The sequence below is a fragment of the Cupressus sempervirens genome, chromosome 3 (genome assembly GCF_028749045.1).
Source record: "Cupressus sempervirens isolate cs-2001-9-10 chromosome 3, ASM2874904v1, whole genome shotgun sequence".
In the NCBI taxonomy this organism is placed as follows: Eukaryota; Viridiplantae; Streptophyta; class Pinopsida; order Cupressales; family Cupressaceae; genus Cupressus; species Cupressus sempervirens.
In genome coordinates this window covers 252,313,742-252,332,724 of record NC_143120.1, presented here as the reverse complement: position 1 = coordinate 252,332,724, position 18,983 = coordinate 252,313,742, and the positions used below count along the sequence as shown (strand labels likewise).

Here is an 18,983-nt window from a genome sequence, read left to right as displayed (position 1 = left end):
AGACCCCCCCATTATGACATACATCATGCATATACAATAGAGAATCCCTCCACAAAATCCCCCCCTTAGTGAAGGATCTCCTCATGATGAGTGCTTGAAGACAAAATAGAATCCAATGCCTACAAACAACATTTCTCCCTTTAGGAAGAAGATACACCATGTATAGGTGCAAGAATGCTTTCCACTGTGGATAGGAAGATGGAAGAGGGATCTATATGTAGTATGGTGTGGATGCGGCCTCTGAAGTCTGCTCATATGTTGACAAGTCCTTATTGAATGTAGATGCCATGAACCAACTTGGTGGATGCCCAAAAGAAGGTGGGAAACAAGGTAACATGTCCTTGTTTGAAACTGAATCTAACTCTAAAGACAATGAATCATCCTGATAGGAAGATATGGGAAGAGAAGCAATGTCGCCTCTCCTCAATAATGAATGCACACCCATGAAAGAAGCTCCTTGATGACTGAAGAAGCTGCACCATAAAAGTTGAATGAAGTTCCTCCTTGTATGAAGAAATGGTGCCATAGGTGTTGTAGAGAATGCTCCCCAACTAGTAGGAAGAATCTTTAGAAAATATGATGTCTGAGGAAACTGGAATACAATCTCCAAAGACAGAGATGTCTCCTCTGAAGTAAAGGAGTCCTCCTCCATCTGTTGTAAAGAAGTGTCCACAATCATGTCAATCTCAAAAAAAAGCTCAAGTGGTTGAGGGTCAGAGTGTTCCCTCGCAACAAGTGAAGAAGAAGTCTCCTCAACAAAGAGTAGATGGATGTCATCAATGATGTCTCTCACATCTTCAATGTAAGACTCCACAAATAACACTGCAATGTCTGAAAGGAAGTCATCCCATGAAGCTGAAATAGGAAGACATGTTTCCTGCGACACTAAATCAGGAGCATCTGTGGCTGGAACTGGATTAGTAGAAGCAACAGGAGCATCAAGAGGTATGATCTCATCTGGAGTTAAAGGTACCATAATTGGAGTGACTGGAGGTAGAATGTCTTCTGGAAATGGAGGAACTGTTGGATCTCCATATGCTTTCCAAAGAGCCATCCAAATGTCATAAGGTTTAGTGAGCTTTCCAATGACATCAAAGCAATAAGCATTGATACTGAAAAAAATGATTGACTCAATTATGTGAATAGATGTCGGATCAGTGTAAGAGGGCATTTCTTTGGAACATAGAAAAGGAAATACTTCCTTATGCTCTCTTAGATGATCAATCACTAAAGCACTCCATTTGTGATAGTTCCTCTTAGTCAACCTTGGTCTTGCACCAAATTGACATGTGAAACAAGACTCCATGAGATCAATAAATGTATGCACCCCCCAAAATGCAAGAATAATCAATGAAACCCCCCAAAGTATGATTTGGCACTTTATATTTAGTGCGATTACAATGGGCCACTTGCCAATTTAGGGCCTAAGTGGACTTCTGATTTTGCTGATTACAACAACAAATATGAAGCTATATCAGACTCAACAAAATAAGTCATAAGACCTCTCAAGGATCTAATTAATTACAAGTGGCAATAGGCCAAAATGAGACCAAATTTGGAAAGTACTATGTCTACTCAGAATTACTCCAAACTAATACTAGATTGGGAAAGTAGACAAAAAATCATGCACTCTCAAAAAAATAGCACCTGGATATGTGTCCAGATGAGCCCAAACTAAGCCTTTGAAGTTGCAAAAATCGGGATTTGGGAGTTGTGGAAAAATCCAGGAATAGAGATTTGAAACAACTTGCACTAATGTGTAGATCACGAAATTCTACCCCAAAACAAAAAAAAAATTGCTAGAAAAAAGGAGTCCATATGAGGGAGATATCACTGTTTGAAAATCACCTTTGTAATTATTTTTCCTAAATCACCGCCATCGCACCTCCAAAAATCAATTGACTCTAGAATTCACCTCAGATGTCCGATTTTGATGAAACAAAAGTTGATTTGGCGGATTTTTGACCTTCTGACTATCATGCCAATATCTAATTGTAGATTTGAAAATCAATTGCATAGATCTGAAGAGATCATACCAATTTTACAAATCGGGCCTTCTGGTTCCTGTTTGCAAAATTTTTTTGCCTCAATTTTGATTATGGCCTAAGTTAGGCAAATTTATAGTCAAAATTCATTGAATCGATGCTCCAGATGCAATGGTGAGGTCCGCTTTGGCTGTAGATGCTCCCAATGACTGTAGATTTGCCGGATCTGAATCGGTGGCCCTCCGAGAGGTGAAGCAAAAATGGTCTCCAATGGCTATGAAATGACTCTCCAATGGCTTTGATACCATGTAAGAATTTGCCTTAGGGCAAAATGATGCCAAGATCAAGAAGCTCAAGAACAAAGCACAATATGGACCAAATAATGTATGATTATAATAACAATATGAGAATGAATTAATATTGTTCATGTACACTAGAAATGCTTGTATATAAAGGCCTCTTGAATGACTAGGAGTTAGCAAAATGATAAGCCTTACAATTAAGCACATGTCCACCAAGAGTGGATTATCCTCCATTAAGCACAAGAGTTTGTACGATGATGAGAGGATAAGGTTACATAGGTGTGTCACGTAAAAAGATGTTGTAGACACCATGTGCTTAATTAGAGTGCGAACAACTGTGTTGTCTACATGACAACTCAGTTGAATATGCAAACTCCTGTGTTGTAGACACCATGTGCTAAAATGAGTTGCTAACTCTTGTGTTGTCAACAACACAACTCATATGAGTATGCATACTCCTAGCTGTCTACAGGACAACTAATAAAATAATGCATTTAACTTAAGTAAACTTAAGTAAAGTGTAAATAGTAATTAATTATTTACACTAACACTACAAACTAATTACAAACTTTTGTGAACTATGTATTATAAATAAATAGTGAATCTAGTGTTATAATAAAATTTGCATTGACACTTTTTCCATTTTCTATAAAATAAGCCCTTCATTGAGAAATTATTTGAGATGGGGTATATTCTTTGCTACCTAAGAATAACCTTCATGATTTGGGCCTTATTGCAAAATATATAATTTTAAACCTTCCCAATTCACAATTTTTATAGTATTAGAAACACAATTGCATTAAAGAACACCATTTCTTGCTAGGTATGTGAAAACTTAAAAATAGTTACTTGCTAAATGAAATATCATAATGTTACTACCTTTAGGATTCCTCTTAATATAAAACTTGATAATTTGATGTATTCAATAGAGGAGATTCGATCTCCTTAAATAGTGAACTTACACAAAAAGAGTTTTTAAATAAAAAACAAACTAACAAAATCGAAACCGGCTAAATGACTAAAACTAAGACGACCATTATAGAAACATTAGAATATTTAATACCCTCCCTTAATTGTCATTGTTCTATCTATCCAATAGAAGACAATCATCATGTTGTTTGGTCAAAAAAGCATAGAAGGAAACCCTCATTTTGATTAGACCATTGCGACACGAGCCTGTTGTTGAGACCCTCCTTGAATCTGCAAAACATCTGGAAATGACCAAGAGTATCAAAATTTGTCCAACTTGATGTTGGGCAATAAAGCTATCCCTCTGAAATCATCTTTTGAAATTGACAAAAACGTGAGACCATGATTTTGTGGAAAAATCTGCAAGCCCTTCAGATATGACTTTGGCAAAAACTACAAAAAATGTTTGCAAATGTTCGTCCCAACAACTCGAGGTGAAACTAAAAACAAATTGCAAGAAACCACGATTTTTGAGAAAAAAATTGCCACACCCTGAAATTGAAGTTTACAAAGCATTGTTCTTTTCAAAATCAAAGGGTTAAAACCCTTAAATATAAACACTTGACATTCGTTTCTTGTGTGGATAAATTAGAAAACCCTCCAAACATGAACACCATTTTTGAGGACAAAATCATGCAATGACAAAAAATGATTTCTGAGGATTAAATTGAAAGAAACACACAATTTTTAAGTAGAAAATCAATCACAACACAAAACAAAATTTCAAGACACAAATCATAATAGAATAGTTTGTTTTGAGGCAAAAAATTACACAAAACTCACAATAATATTTTAATGAATAAAAACTGCAAAACTGTTAGTTTTGAAGGGAAAAATGAAAACCCACTAAACTTTTCTTAAAGGGAAAAAATATTAAAACCTAATCAATAGTTTTCTAAGGACAAAAATTAGAAATCACACAATGATTTCAAGGGATAAATTATAAACTATAACATCCATTTTTACTAAGCTGGAAATAAATACACATTCTCGGATTATAACCAAATATCATAACAGAAGGACATGAAGCAGTTGAGAAACAATACGTCATAACTATAATCCAAAATTAAACAATGATTATATCCATTTCATATGAAAGATAACTCATTTAACTTTCTTAACTGATTTCTATAATTTCAATTTTAAAGATACAAATCATTTCAACCACATCTACAACTCTACATTTCAAGTAATATAAATGTACGTGCAAGTAAAAGATTTAGGATACATACTAAGTTAACTAAATTAATTGACGGTGTGTTGTACAAGCCTCAACATCTGGAAAAGAGGAGAAGCATTGGCATAGGCTTAACCTCCCAACCGCGGACTTTAACATATCCCCACTCAATCTCTTACAAGAAAGACCCTCCCTACCCCAGGATAGACTGGGGCACCATGGTCCTGCCATCCTGTGCATACCGGTGTTAGAGTGTCGACTAAGCAGCATACAAGGTTGAGGGATACCTCTGTCAACCTTTCCTTTGTTAGTTAGCACTCTTGACCTCCAATGATCATTTATGGAAATCATGCCTCTATACTACCTTGGCCAAGGATTTAGGTGGGTATTAGACAACCCGATCACCACCGCTCGACTTGACAATCAATTACATCTTTTTAAGGAGAAAATCAATTACAACCCAAAACACAATCTTGAAACACAGATTATAATAGAATAGGTTTTTTTGAGGCAAAAAATTGCACAAAACTCACAATAATATTTTTATGAATAGAAACTGCAAAACCCTTAGTTTTTGAAGAAAAAATTGAAAACCCACTAAACTTTTCTTAAAGGGAAAAAATTATTAAAACCTAATCAGTAATTTTTTAAGGACAAAAATTAGAAATCCCACAATGATTTCAAGGGACAAAATTATAAATTATAACATCCATTTTTCCTAAGCTGGAAATAAGTACACATTCTAGGATTATAACTGAATATCATAACAGAATGACATGAAGCAGTTGAGAAACAATACAACATAACTATAATGCAAAATTAAACAATGCTTATATCCATTTCATATGAAAGATAACTCTTTAACTTTCTTAACTGATTTCTACAATTTCAATTTAAAAGATACAAATCATTTCAACTACATCTACGAGTATACATTTCAAGTAATATAAAGGTATGTGCAAGTAAAATTTTTAGGATACATACTATGCTAATTGAATTAATTGATGGTGTGTTGTACAAGGCTCAACATTTGGTAAAGAGGAGAACCATTGGCATAGGCTTAACCTCCCAACCGCGGACCTTAACATATCCCCACAAAATCTCTTACGAGAAAGGCCCTCCTTACTCTGGGATAGATTGGGGCACCGTAGTTCTACCATCCTGAGCATACTGGTATTAGAGTGTTGACTAAGTAGCAGACAAGACTGAGGGATTACTTCGTCAACCTTTCCTCTGTCAGTTAGCACCCTCGACCTCCAGTGATCACTTATGGCAATCATGCCTCTATACTACTTTGGCCAATGATTTAGGTGGGTATTAGACAACCCGATCACCACCGCTCGACTTGACAACCAATTACATCTTGGACAAACATGAGCTGACTTGGACTTATGCAATTCTATTTCTTAAATTGATCAAATATTTAAGACATTGATTAATAGTTTTCTTTTCCTTTCTCTTGCAGGATTCCTCTCCTCTTCACCCATTTATACTTTTGGCTCTATTGGGCCATGGGTGCTTCCTAGGAGACTGTTGATAGTCATGAGATTCCATTAAATAAGAAGATTGTTTGTGGAACTATGTTGAAATCATACAAAATTGTTTCATATAAAGTAGAAAAAAAAAATAGAGGTTATTGCAAGGCAAATTTTACATATCATAGAGCATTATATGATTTCATCGGCTAGGAATTCCTTTCCCAAATCTATAGCAATCGATGCTTATGTAAACAATTGATCAAAATAAGAGTGCGAAATAGGGAGCATGCCATAGCCTCTCAAATGCTAATCGTGCTCAATGCTCAATGCTAACACTGCATTTGAATGGAAAATGGAGCTTTCTTGAATCGAAAATGCATTACTCACAATGTGAATAACATGATGGAAAATACATGCCCAATTGAAAATGCATTACTCACAATGCAAATGACATGAGGGAAAATATGTGACCTGGATATAGAAGAAGATATAAGACCAGGTGTTAGTGCGGAGCAACCACTATGAATTCTACAGCTCTACATGAGCGGCTTGGTATTGAATTTTTGTGATATGCTTTGAAATAAATAGAAAACAAGATCTTAAGAGAATCGTGTGAATGGAGAGAAAGAATGCGTGAGGGAGAGAGAGCTCTCCCTACTGTGGGGATGGAAATATAGTCTCCTTGCTATGGTTACGAGAGAAGTGCTCGACTTGTAGTTACAAGAATATTTAAATTCAAATTTTAAAAAGAATATGCTTTTAAGGTGGCAATGCTCATGTTGGGACATAAAGAAATATATCTATTGTTCTCCATAATCCTTGCACAATATAATGTCTATATATATGTATATACATATATATATAGTATTATGTCATCATGCCTTTCATAATTTGTCTAGGATGGTACCTACTTATATATATATATATGTATCTATATGCGTATGTAATTTTGAGAGTAGATATAATTTATTTTTATTATTATATTCTCTCTAGTCATGTACGCATATACTTATATATGCATGTAAGTGCAATTCATAGATGTCATTAGAGTGTACTAGTGGCATCATATATATATATATATATATATATATATATATATATATTTGAGAAATCTATAATGGTGAGCTCAATCATAGTCTCATAAATGAAATGAGGTAACAGTTCTATCATGGTATTAAAGGTTTATTATTTCTCTTGTTATAAAGTTGTTCAAGTAGCTCATGACTATTCAAGGTGTACTCTAATGCCTGGTTGTTAAATCCTTCATTGAGGTAGTTAGAGTGCATACTTGGTAGTGTGAAGATGGACTAAATTGGTGCCCCACTCCTTGAATCCCGTTTAGCAATGCTTCCCCCCCCCTTCGTCTGTTATTGCATCCAAAATGCATTTTACCACAATAATAACATGTTCCTCCATTTAAATCGAATTATCAAATAAAATAAAATAATTGATAATTGTCACAACGACTATCCACCAAAAATCTTCATATTAAAATATGAGTATTCATTTTGCCAAAATAACAGAAATCAACTAACACATCATTTTCCAATGAATCAGTTCGGTAATCATGACTTCCATTTCACAAGATCATGATATCAAGAGTATCTAACTAACCATTACAATGGCTATGACATTATTTTTTAAAGATAAAAAATTTGGGATGTAACATACACTCAGGCATCCTTCTCATGGTATAATAGCAATCGACCCTGTTAGAAGTTGTAATCTTTCCTTGGTGTGTTTATAAACCAAGGTTAGAACTCCTTTCTTTATTGTTGTAATATATTAGGATATAAGCCAAGGTATCCTAATATATTTCTTTTTTGTCCTTTTTCTACTACATCTTATTTTGTCATCTAGTGGAATATGTGAGGACAAATATATATCATTATTTGTAATTTAGATTATCCTTAAGAGGAATCTCACACTTGGCCTCGCACACTTGTGAATGGTGGCATTCATAGACATGGGAGTTACATTCTAACTCCTCTCTCTCATCTCTATTTAAGAGATGACCCTCCTCTCTCATTTACAATGAGGTTTCTTCCTCTTCTCAATTATTGTATGAGCAATTGCTCTCTTGCTCTCTTTCTCTCTTTCTCTCTTCCTTCTTAGGCTTTTCATGCCTCATTCATAATGTCACAAGGGGTTTTCTTTGCTTTCCCTTTTCCAAATATCTTGTCTCATGGTGTTGGAGCTTGAAGCTTTCTCTCTCCTATTTTATGGTAATATCTTATCATGCATTTACTCACTTAGATTCTTTCCTGGTTTTGCTTATTTACATATTTCTCTTTCCATTTCTAACATGGTATCAGAGCAGTTTAATTTTTGTTTTGAGTGTTTGCATGAAGGTACGATTCGAAGGAGACTCTTGAGAGAGATTTCACTAATTTCTTCTTTAATCTTCTTAAGATGGAAGAAATTGAATTTTTTACCGCCAAACCCAATTAACTTCTGTTTGCTCTAATTTGTGCAGGTTACTTTTTATTTTCTATTATTTTTCATCTAACCCCCTTTGGAAGGCTTGCCGCCAAAGGGTTTTCCTATCTTGATATCAATGTTTGTTAAATTGTGATTAATTTTTAAAATTTTTTTTCTTAAGTATGATTCAGTCTTATCGGACAGCCTCTTTGATGGAATATTGAAAATTTTTCGTGCTGTCTTGTTATTCAAGTTGCGTTGCTGTTTGCCGAGGTTCTTTGGCTGCCATTTTTTAGTGTTACAATTGTGTGAATCACATACAACATTTCAGCATTTGCCTGTTCACCGGGCTAACAACTTGATTTCCCCCCCCCCCATCGGAAGGGCTCTTGGCGTTGAAAACCCCCTTCTTTCTCATGTAAGACCACCGACTTTTCTTATTTTTGCCGCCTGGAGCTATTCCTTTCAATTCTTCTCACGTTTCTCTAGTTTCTATCGCTGAACGGCTCATTCTGTATGCTTTGTTTCCGGATATTTCTGGGATGTTCAAAGTCCGTCCGACGACATGGAAGACCGAAGTCGAATTCATTTGGCTGCGAGCCTGCTCACGAGCCAGGTACTCATGCGGGGGAAGCTTCTCATCCCCTTCGTCTATTCTCCGAGCGCCAGTAAATTTGGGGTGTTTGTAGGGTTTTGATTTTTTCCCTTTAGGTCTCTTTGCATTTCCTGTTTTTGGAAATAATGGCGGTCGAAGACACGATTCGTACAGCTCTCGGGATCATAGGAAATGTGATTTCGTTTCTTATGTTTCTGGCGCTAGCCACGACCTTTTACAAGATAATCAAATGGAAAAACACGCGAGGGTTTTCAGGGATTCCATATGCTATGACGATTCTGAATTGTGCACAGTGGGTCTTGTACGGATTGCCTATTGTAAAACCGAATAGTATACTTGTGGCTACGATAAATGGCATAGGTCTTGGCATAAAAATCATATACACCCTGATCTTTTTGATTTTCTGCAAAGATAGAAAAACACGGTTGAAGATAGTTGGGGTTTGTAGTGATATGCTCATTCTTTGCCGCTGTTACACTTTGCTCGCTTTTGCTTTTGCATACTCACAAAAAGCGAATACTTTAAATTGGAGGCTTCGCAGTGGACGAGGAGGAAGATTGCGCTTTGCCATCATTTCTTCAAACTCGTCCATATCGTTATAGCTGTCAAAACCTTTTTTTAGCATGCAAGATTTTTTTTCTTTTTTGAGCTCTTGACAGAAGCATCATTTACTTTTATTATTGCTTCTTGTCAACCTATTTTTGGCATGTAATCATTCATTATCAGACAAGTGCAATATTTTATTTTAAATCTCTCTTACTCCTTTACGTACTTTTAAGTAAGAAAAGGGAGAAGTTTAAGGAGGATTTTCCTTTTGAGAAGTTTTCTTAGAATTAAAAATTAAAACTAATCAAAGTTTTATTTTTATTTTTAACATAAAAAGTTAAGTTTTTTTTAAAATCCTCATTTATAATTCCTTTTTTGAGGATTCTTGTCTTTGATGGTGGGCCCATCCGTTATACCTTCTCACTTGTGTTCACCTTGCATGGAGATTTTAACTGATAACTTATGCTTATTGCTCTTCCAAATACTTCTTATTTATCTCAATTATTCAGGTTTATGAGTATCTTACACTATTGCCTTCATTATTTAATGATTTGAGTTAATTGATCTATCTGCACATGGTTGCAGTTTTATGCTTTTATAGCATCATTCCATGCCCATGTTGGCACTTTATGGTTTTATACCATTGATATACATGATTTATATGATATTTTGAGTTGCATAGGGAGCCAATTTTTTCAAGGATAACTATGTAGGTCCCCTCAGTATAACTGATACATAGTTTCCTTATCTGGCCCATGGAGTATCCCTCCATCCTATATTGGTATGCACTCATTTTATATGGAGTTTCCCTCCATTTGATCCTATCTGTTCCATTTTGATAGGATAATATTTTTATGGAGTTTCCCTCCATGTTGTTTCATTTTTGTTCTTCAATGAAGAGGATGTTATTATTGAAGTTTTCCCCTTCAAATTCAGATAATTTGATCCAATTTGAAGGCAATATGTTGTTATATCCTCGTAATCCATTCTGTTGATTATCCTAACAAAAATCATGATAATTCTACTTTGATCAACATGTCTCTCCTTTATGTTATTTTCATATATTAATGTGATAATGATCTGCATACATTATTGCTTAGATCATGAGTCATGCATGTTATGGAGGGACGCCCCCATTAGCTTGCAGTGGGATGACTCATTAGTGGATTGTCTATATCCATGAGATTGACACAATCTTGATGTAGGTTTCATTAGTTGGCCTTGTCTGTGGTCATTTGTGCATTAGTATGTTTCTTTCATGAGAGACTTATTGCATAAAGATTGGTCATTTTGACCCATATTATGATCATTTTGAGCTTATGACTTATTTTAGATATCATGTTAACTCCATTGCATGTTGGTGAACACATTCATTTATTCTCATTTCTCTTAGTTCCTCCTTGATTAAATTATTATAACTTCATTTTTTTACTAACTGGACAATTCAATGTACTTCTACTTGTGGATAGTTGTCTTGTTGTTCTCTTTTTTTGAGGTGATCCATCAAGGAACCTTCTTGGTTTTCCACATATGAAGAGGTGTCTACGCTTCCACTTGATCAAATTCAAAGGACTCATGTACTTCTCTTGGATCTACAAATGTTCCATATGGCTTGAAGACAATCAAATTACTTCATATTGAAGATTAAGTTGTAGATTTTTGTAAATTATGGGTTTAATACCCTTTGATGTAATTACCCCAAGTAAAGATTAAAGGGGGGTGTTAGAAGTTGTAATCTTTCCTTGGTGTGTTTATAAACCAAAGTTAGAACTCCTTTCTTTATTGTTGTAATATATTAGGATATAAGCCAAGGTATCCTAATATATTTTTTTTTGTCCTTTTTCCACTACATCTTATTTTGTCATCTAGTGGAATATGTGAGGACAAATATATATCATTATTTGTAATTTAGATTATTCCTCCTTAAGAGGAATCTCGCACTTGGCCTCGCACACTTATGAATGGTGGCATTCATAGACATGGGAGTTACATTCTAACTCCTCTCTCTCATCTCTATTTAAGAGATGACCCTCCTCTCTCATTTACAATGAGGTTTCTTCCTCTTCTCAATTATTGTATGAGCAATTGCTCTCTTGCTCTCTCTCTCTCTTTCTCTCTTTCTTCTTAGGCTTTTCATGCCTCATTCATAATGTCACAAGGGGTTTTCTTTGCTTTCCCTTTTCCAAATATCTTGTCTCATGGTGTTGGAGCTTGAAGCTTTCTCTCTCCTATTTTATGGTAATATCTTATCATGCATTTACTCACTTAGATTCTTTCCTGGTTTTGCTTATTTACATATTTCTTTTTCCATTTCTAACAGACCCATATACAACCAAAAATGATGGCAAAATCCTCATCGCAGCTTAGAACAAGTCTGCAACAAAAAAAAATATCAGGTCCTTTCATAGATAAAAATCCTGGAGAAATGACACGCAATATCGAAATGAGCCGTTTGAACAGAGAAATTTCGACTCCAAAACAACGATGCCATCAAAGGATTCAATGTGCAGTAAAATAATGCAGATCCAAGAATCTTTCACAGTGTGAAATGCATAGGAGGAGAACTCCAAAAACTATAAACCATAGTCGCAAGGATGTCAAACACAAATAGCCGTTGTATGAGTTGCATGGGTTGTCATTAACCATGTCACAAATGCGAGGTCAGAAACAAAGAAGGAAAACACTATGAAACCCTTAGATGCATGAGGCAAGAAAGATGAAAGAGCCTTGATGAAACCCTTGCAGGTTGAACATAAATAACCCTCTTGAATTTGAAAAACAATTGTCAAAAAACAAGAGGCGACAATTGATTTTAAAGACTTTTCAAATCTCAAAAACCCCATGCTTCGACACCATGTTATAAATTTTTGATGTATTAAACAAAGGAGATTCAATCTCTTTAGATAGAGAAACTATAAACAAAGATTGTCAAAAACAGAAACGAACTAACAAAATAGAAACTATGTAAATGATTAAAACTAAGATGATCATTATAGAAACATTTTAATATTTAACAGCTATATCTGTATCATTTGGTCTTTTCTTGAATGATATTCACATAATAAATTTTTAGTGCTTTTGTTTATCTCTTTTCTTTAATGTTATATAATCATCTTATTCAATATAAGAAATTTGTCTTTAGAGGAATTGCCTAGTTGGGAAAAAAACAATACATTGTTTTCTACATGGTTGATCCAGGTCCTATCTTTTGTATTGGGATCTTTCTTCATAAATTTAGCATATGGAAGACATATTATTAATTTTCAAGGTTTTCATATGCCTAATAAACCTAATTTTTTCATTGTCTCAATTTTTTTTCTTATAGTCATGGTTGTCTGCGATAGCTTTTTGACTATTTATTAACTGATTAATATTTTTTGTTTTGTAGTGTTACATATTGTAAAGAATTACATGGCACATCTTATGGATATTTCAATTCCATTGATTTTGGGTGAGTATTAACTTGAATATTCTTAAATTCCTTTTTGACTATACTTTTGTAATTTGTTTTGCTTGGATTCATTTTTCCTTTCAATGAAAAAGCTTCATTATAATTTTAATCTAAAAGAAGAAATAGTTATGTCTCAAGCTAATGATTTCGTAATACATTTCTTTATCTCTGCATATGAAAACTAATCATGGCATGTGTTTGTATCCTAATTCTAATTCAATGTATATTTTTGAGGTCATTTATTTGATTCAATTTGATGTAATGTTCATGTCTGTAATGTCCCCACTATTAGGGTTGATTTGAAATACTAATACCTTCAAAATAAATGTTAGGTTTAAATACTAACAATTATAGATATACTATTCTTTCCATAGTTCTGGCCATTATCTCATTCTCATCTAGCCATTTATGCAAGGTTATTCATCTCTCGTACTGACGCGATAGCCATTTATATGAGGATCTCACTTCTTGCACTGGCACTATAAGATTCCATCAATACCCATCTTAGCCATTTATATAAAGACGACTCCTGACTCTAGACTAGCACGAAGCCATTTATATAGGTGAGCAATGTGCTTATACTGGCACTATGGGTTCTTAATCATTTTGTAAGAAATATATTTACTAAATAATTAATTAACTTATATTCATAAATATCACTTCTTAAACCAATATCAATACCTTAGCAATTTCTTGTATTTATTATATACAATTATATACATAAAAATAGAAATAATAATAATGCCCCTTCTCCATGCTTCGAGTTTCATTAATAAACACGGTGCTAACCCCATAAGTTAACACAATATTATTCCATTTATCATCTAATCATTCATATAGGGTTACGATAGCCATTCAAATAGACACAATCTCAACCCTACATTAGCACTATTAATCAATTACATTGATCTATAAAGAATTATATTTAAATCTTGCAATATTTCAATTAATTTCAAATGTGAAATATACAAATTATTAAATTATTGAATATCATTTTAAACTAAAATATATTTCAAATATTTATACAAACAAATATATATATATATATATATATATATATATATATATATATATATATATATATAGATATATATATATATATATATATATTTGAAAGAAGAAACTATATGATTAATTTCTTAACAAAACTAACTTCTTTCTAACTAATAAAATATCTTATTTTACCATGTGATACCTTACTTTACTTACCTCCTACAATTTTGGCCCTTCTTTCTCTTTCCCTTTTATTCGATGAATACCACCCTTTCCAAGGTTATTTTTTATGTCAAAATGTATGAGTTGAATATCTTGGCTGAATTGCATTTCATATTTCTTGGTACCCATCCTTAGTTATTGATTATGTAATAGAGTATGCAACGAGATATAAGGAGTTTATGCTTAAACATGATTTTTAGATATGTATTGTTTCAATTCATTCTATATTCTATATCCCCTTTCCTTTGACCGCTCCTCCACTCGTTTATATGGGTGTGAAGTGACGTGACTTATTCGGGCTGTTTTAGCATTTAATGTCGGCTAGCTTATGTTAGGTGTAAATGCATAAATTTTCTATTCTATAATCAATTATCATTGAATAGTTCATTTTATCAATTTATTAATTCCTTAAATTATTATTTGGCAATCACTAATGTTAATCATATAGTATTATTTATTTGGTTAATTATAATTTGATTGTAATAATTATTATTATTCAATTTTCATGATATATTTTATATATGAATATAAATATTAGATTATATTATTTTAAGGGATATCACACTGTCATAATATAAAAAATTAATCAAACCATTGTTTATGGGTCAATTGATTTAGTATATCTCGGACCCATTTTTATTTAATTGTTTTCGTAGGTGTGGTCGTGGGCTATCTTTGTAAACCCTCGGAAAGTTCCTCCGAAAGGTATTTAAGCACATGTAGGTAGTAGTTGGTATGCGATTTGGATCATATTTTCTTATACTGCGAATTCTAGTTAGGATTCTCTGTTTTTCGCCATTTTTGAAGTGAAAGATCTTCCCTACTTGGCTAGTCCGATTTTCGTAGGATTCAAACTGAAGAAGGAAATCTTGAAGGAAATACATGCCTCACCCTTGGCCGGACACCCAGGTTGTCTCAAAATCTATAGACAACTTAGGGAGAGGTTTTCATGGAAAGGAATTAATAGAGATGTATTGCAGTACGTACGGAAATGTGCAGTTTGTCAGCAAAACAAATCCAAACACACTCTATCTGTCGGGTTACTACAACCCTTGCCTATACTAGAACGAAAGTGGGAAAGTATTTCTATGGTTTTCATCAGTGGACTTCCTAAGGTAAATGGGAAGGATTGTATCTTTGTGGTGGTTGACAGACTGACGAAGTATGCATACTTGTTCACCATTTTCTCAAATTCCAGGTTGCGCAAGTAGCAAACTTATTTTTCAGGAAAGTTTTTTCATCAGGACGGGTTACCTCGAAACATTGTTAGTGAAATGGATGGTTGGTTTATTAGTATTTTCTGGACAAAATTGTTTCGGTGGGCAAGAACAAAATTGTCCCCAGGCACTAGTTACCACCCTCAGGCAGATGGACAAATGAAGATTGTGAACAAGTGGCTAGAAGACCACCTGCGAAACTACGTTTCGACATAGCAATGGGCATGGGTCAAATGGATGCATTTGGGGGAATACTGTTATAATACAACTTATCACATGCCCATTGGGATGTCACGCTGCACTACACTATACAAGTATGAACTTCTTTCATTTATTGACATGGTATTGGGTGATAGTCACTTACCAAGGGCGAGGGACTGGCTTCACGAAGGGCAAGAGATCCTGAGATTCTCAAAGGAGAACTTATAAAGGCACAGAATCAACAAAAGATGTATGTTGATAGACACCGAATCTAGAGAAGTTTTGAAGTGGGAGACTTGGGCTATCTCAGACTCCAACCGTACATGCAATTCTCATTGAAGGAAAAAGGGAAAGAAAAATTGAATCCACGTTTTTATGGTCCTTATTGGGTAGGTCGTCACATCGGTGAAGTTGCCTACGAAATGGAACTTTTAGAAGGAAGCTGCATCCATAACGTCTTTCACGTCTCCTGCTTGAAGAAAGCCGTGGGATAGAACATCACAATAACCATAGATCTTCCGTTACTCAATGAAGAAGGGAAGCTCGTATTTGAATCGACCAAGATCATTGATGTATGTGAGTAGACCTTGTGGAACTATACCATGAGGGAATAGTTGGTACATTGGAAACACATGCTGTTGGACGATGCGACTTGGGAAGGTGAACACATTCTACAACATCCGACATTTCATTTGCTTGAGGACAAGCAAATTTTGGGATAGGAGGACTGTAATGTTCCTGTCATAAAATAAATAATTAATCAAACCTTTGTTTATGTGTTGATTGATTTAGTATATCTCAGACCTATTTTTATTTAATTTTTTCCATAGGTGTGACCTTCGGCTATCTTTGTAAACCCTCGGAAAGTTTCTCCGAAAGGTATATAAGCATGGCATGTAGGTAGTAATTGGTATGCGATTTGGATTATATTTTCTTATATCGTGAATTCCTGTTGGGATTCTTTGTTGTTCACCATTTCAGAAGTGAAAGATTTTCCCTACTTGGCTAGTCTGATTTCGGTGGGATTCAACCCTCACCCTATTCCGGTTTTGTATTACTTGCTTGGATTTGGCAATTTCGAGCATCATCTAAAACCCCCTCCCCTAAACAAGTTGATAAACAAAAGAAAAAGGAAATTGTGGCTTATTTATCAGCAGATATTAAGAAAATTAAACCCCCTAAGTTCTTTGGTACTGAGTCCGGAGAAGAAGCCAAAGCATGGCTGATAGAGATGGAACAATACTTCGAGATCCGAAACTTTTCAGAGACCTCAAAGGAAGTTTGGGGCATATACCAATTCATCGGGGAAGCAACAACTTGGTAGGGAAACATGAAGGTGGAACTAAACATTAGATGTACTGATATTACATGAGGAAAGTTTGTAGACATACTTAGGACGTGATGGCTGCCTCAAACTTTCTATGATAAGAAACTCATGGAATTTTAGAACTTGAAACAGGGGGACTTGTTAGTTCATAAATATTGGGAGAAATTCACCAGATTGCTTAAATATGTACCACCATACCAACAAGATACCAACCTAAAGGTACGAAAGTTTATCATGGGACTGAATAACAAGATAGGGGGAGCCATAGATGTACTTGCACCACGACCCATGGAGGAGGCTTTGGAAAAAGCTGTCCAAAAAGAATATAAGGTTAAAAAAGATGATTCTATTCGGGACAATAAGAGAAAGATCATCTGGAGACCAGAAGGCATTGAATCTGGACCACCAAGAAAACAGTTTAGGGACTATAAGAACAACAAACCTGAGAACAAAAGTAGTGGAACTAAAGACATCAAAGGAAATTTTCATGCGAACAAAAGTAACAGGAATAATGAGAAAGGGGGACTACCAGGGGATTATTATATTTGTGGAGGGAACCATTATTAGAAGCAATGTCCTAACTTCATTCAGCCACAACGCCCATCTTTGCCACAACAACAACAACAGGTTTTTCAACAAAGAATTCACGGAGCCTTGGATAACAAACAGGTGGAGCAGTAGATAAGTCCCATTGAAACATCGGGTAAGATATATGGAAACCTTGTGACTATACTCATTGATACTAGAGCAACTGAATGTTTTATTTCACCTAGACTGTTAAGTAGATTTCCAAAAAGAATTGGTTTTATGGCAAAACCATGGACAGTCGAATATGCAAACCAGTCAAGGGCCAAGGTAGAGCAATGCTTGTTTGAAGCTCAGGTTGATTTTCCAAACTTCTCTACAGAACTGAATTTATATGTAGCTCCACTAGGGTCTTATGACATTATCATTGGAATAAATTGGCTTAGTGAACATAAGACTAAGGTAGATTGCCTTGCCAAAACCGTCAATTGTGTGGATGATAGAGGTAGACCCACAAGTATTTCAGGGATCAAACATGAAATTAGAGCCCACCAGATTTCAACAATACAACTTAAGAGATATGGAAGGAAAGGCTGTGAAATATGCACAGTAAGGGTTGAAGATATAAGAGAAACCACTTATGGGGATGATTATATTAATGAAGATGGAGAAATTAAGCACAAATTAAAAGAATCATTTGAAGAAAAATCTCCCTATTTGAAGAACTATCAAGATGTATTTCTTGAGGAACTCCTTGGCTTACCCCCTTCCCGGAAATTTGATTTTACCATAGACTTGATACCAAGAATAGAACTTGTATCTAGAGCCCCATATAGAATGACCACCACAGAGCTAATGGAATTGCAAAATATGTTGGATAAGAAGATGATTCGACTTGGTGTCTCACCGTGGGGAGCCGTTGTGTTATTTGTAAGAAAGAAGGATGGAACCATGAGGCTATGTATAGATTATAGGATGCTTAATAAAGTCACCATCAAAAATCGATACCCATTGCCTAGGATAGATGATCTCTTCGATCAAATGAAGGGTGTGACTGTGTTGTCAAAAATTGACTTAAGATCAGGATACCATCAACTGCGAATTAAGGAAGAGGACATACACAAACCTACTTTCAGAACTAGATATGGACATTATGAGTTTACAGTGTTGCCGTTTGGATTAACTAATGCCCCCGCGGCCTTCATGAATTTAATGAACAGTATATTTCAAGATTGTCTGGATAAATTTGTGTTGGTTTTTATAGATGATATTCTAATATTTTCCAAAAATGAAGAACATCAGAAACACTTAGAGGTAGTACTACAAAGACTTAGAGAACATAAGTTATACGAAAAATTATCAAAGTGTGCTTTTTACCAGAAAGAAATTCAATACTTAGGGCATATTATTTCAGCACAGGGTACAGTAGTAGATCCAACTAAGATTAAAGCAATTAAAGAATGGCCCATATCTAAAAATGTATCTGAAGTTAGGAGCTTCATGGGATTAGCCGGATTTTATAGAAATTTTTTCAAGAACTTCTCTAGGATAGC

The 18,983-nt window shown here is 34.6% G+C and overlaps 1 protein-coding gene across 1 annotated transcript in view; it reads left to right on the top strand.

Annotated features, from left to right (window-relative positions):
* Positions 1-18,983, top strand: part of LOC149565820 (P-loop containing nucleoside triphosphate hydrolases superfamily protein) — a 289,819-nt gene that overhangs the window by 70,451 nt on the left and 200,385 nt on the right. The window contains exon 3 of the mRNA XM_089819308.1: positions 12,883-12,945. Within this exon, the coding sequence (XP_089675434.1) occupies positions 12,883-12,945 (63 nt within the window). The remainder of the gene's footprint in view (positions 1-12,882; positions 12,946-18,983) is intronic.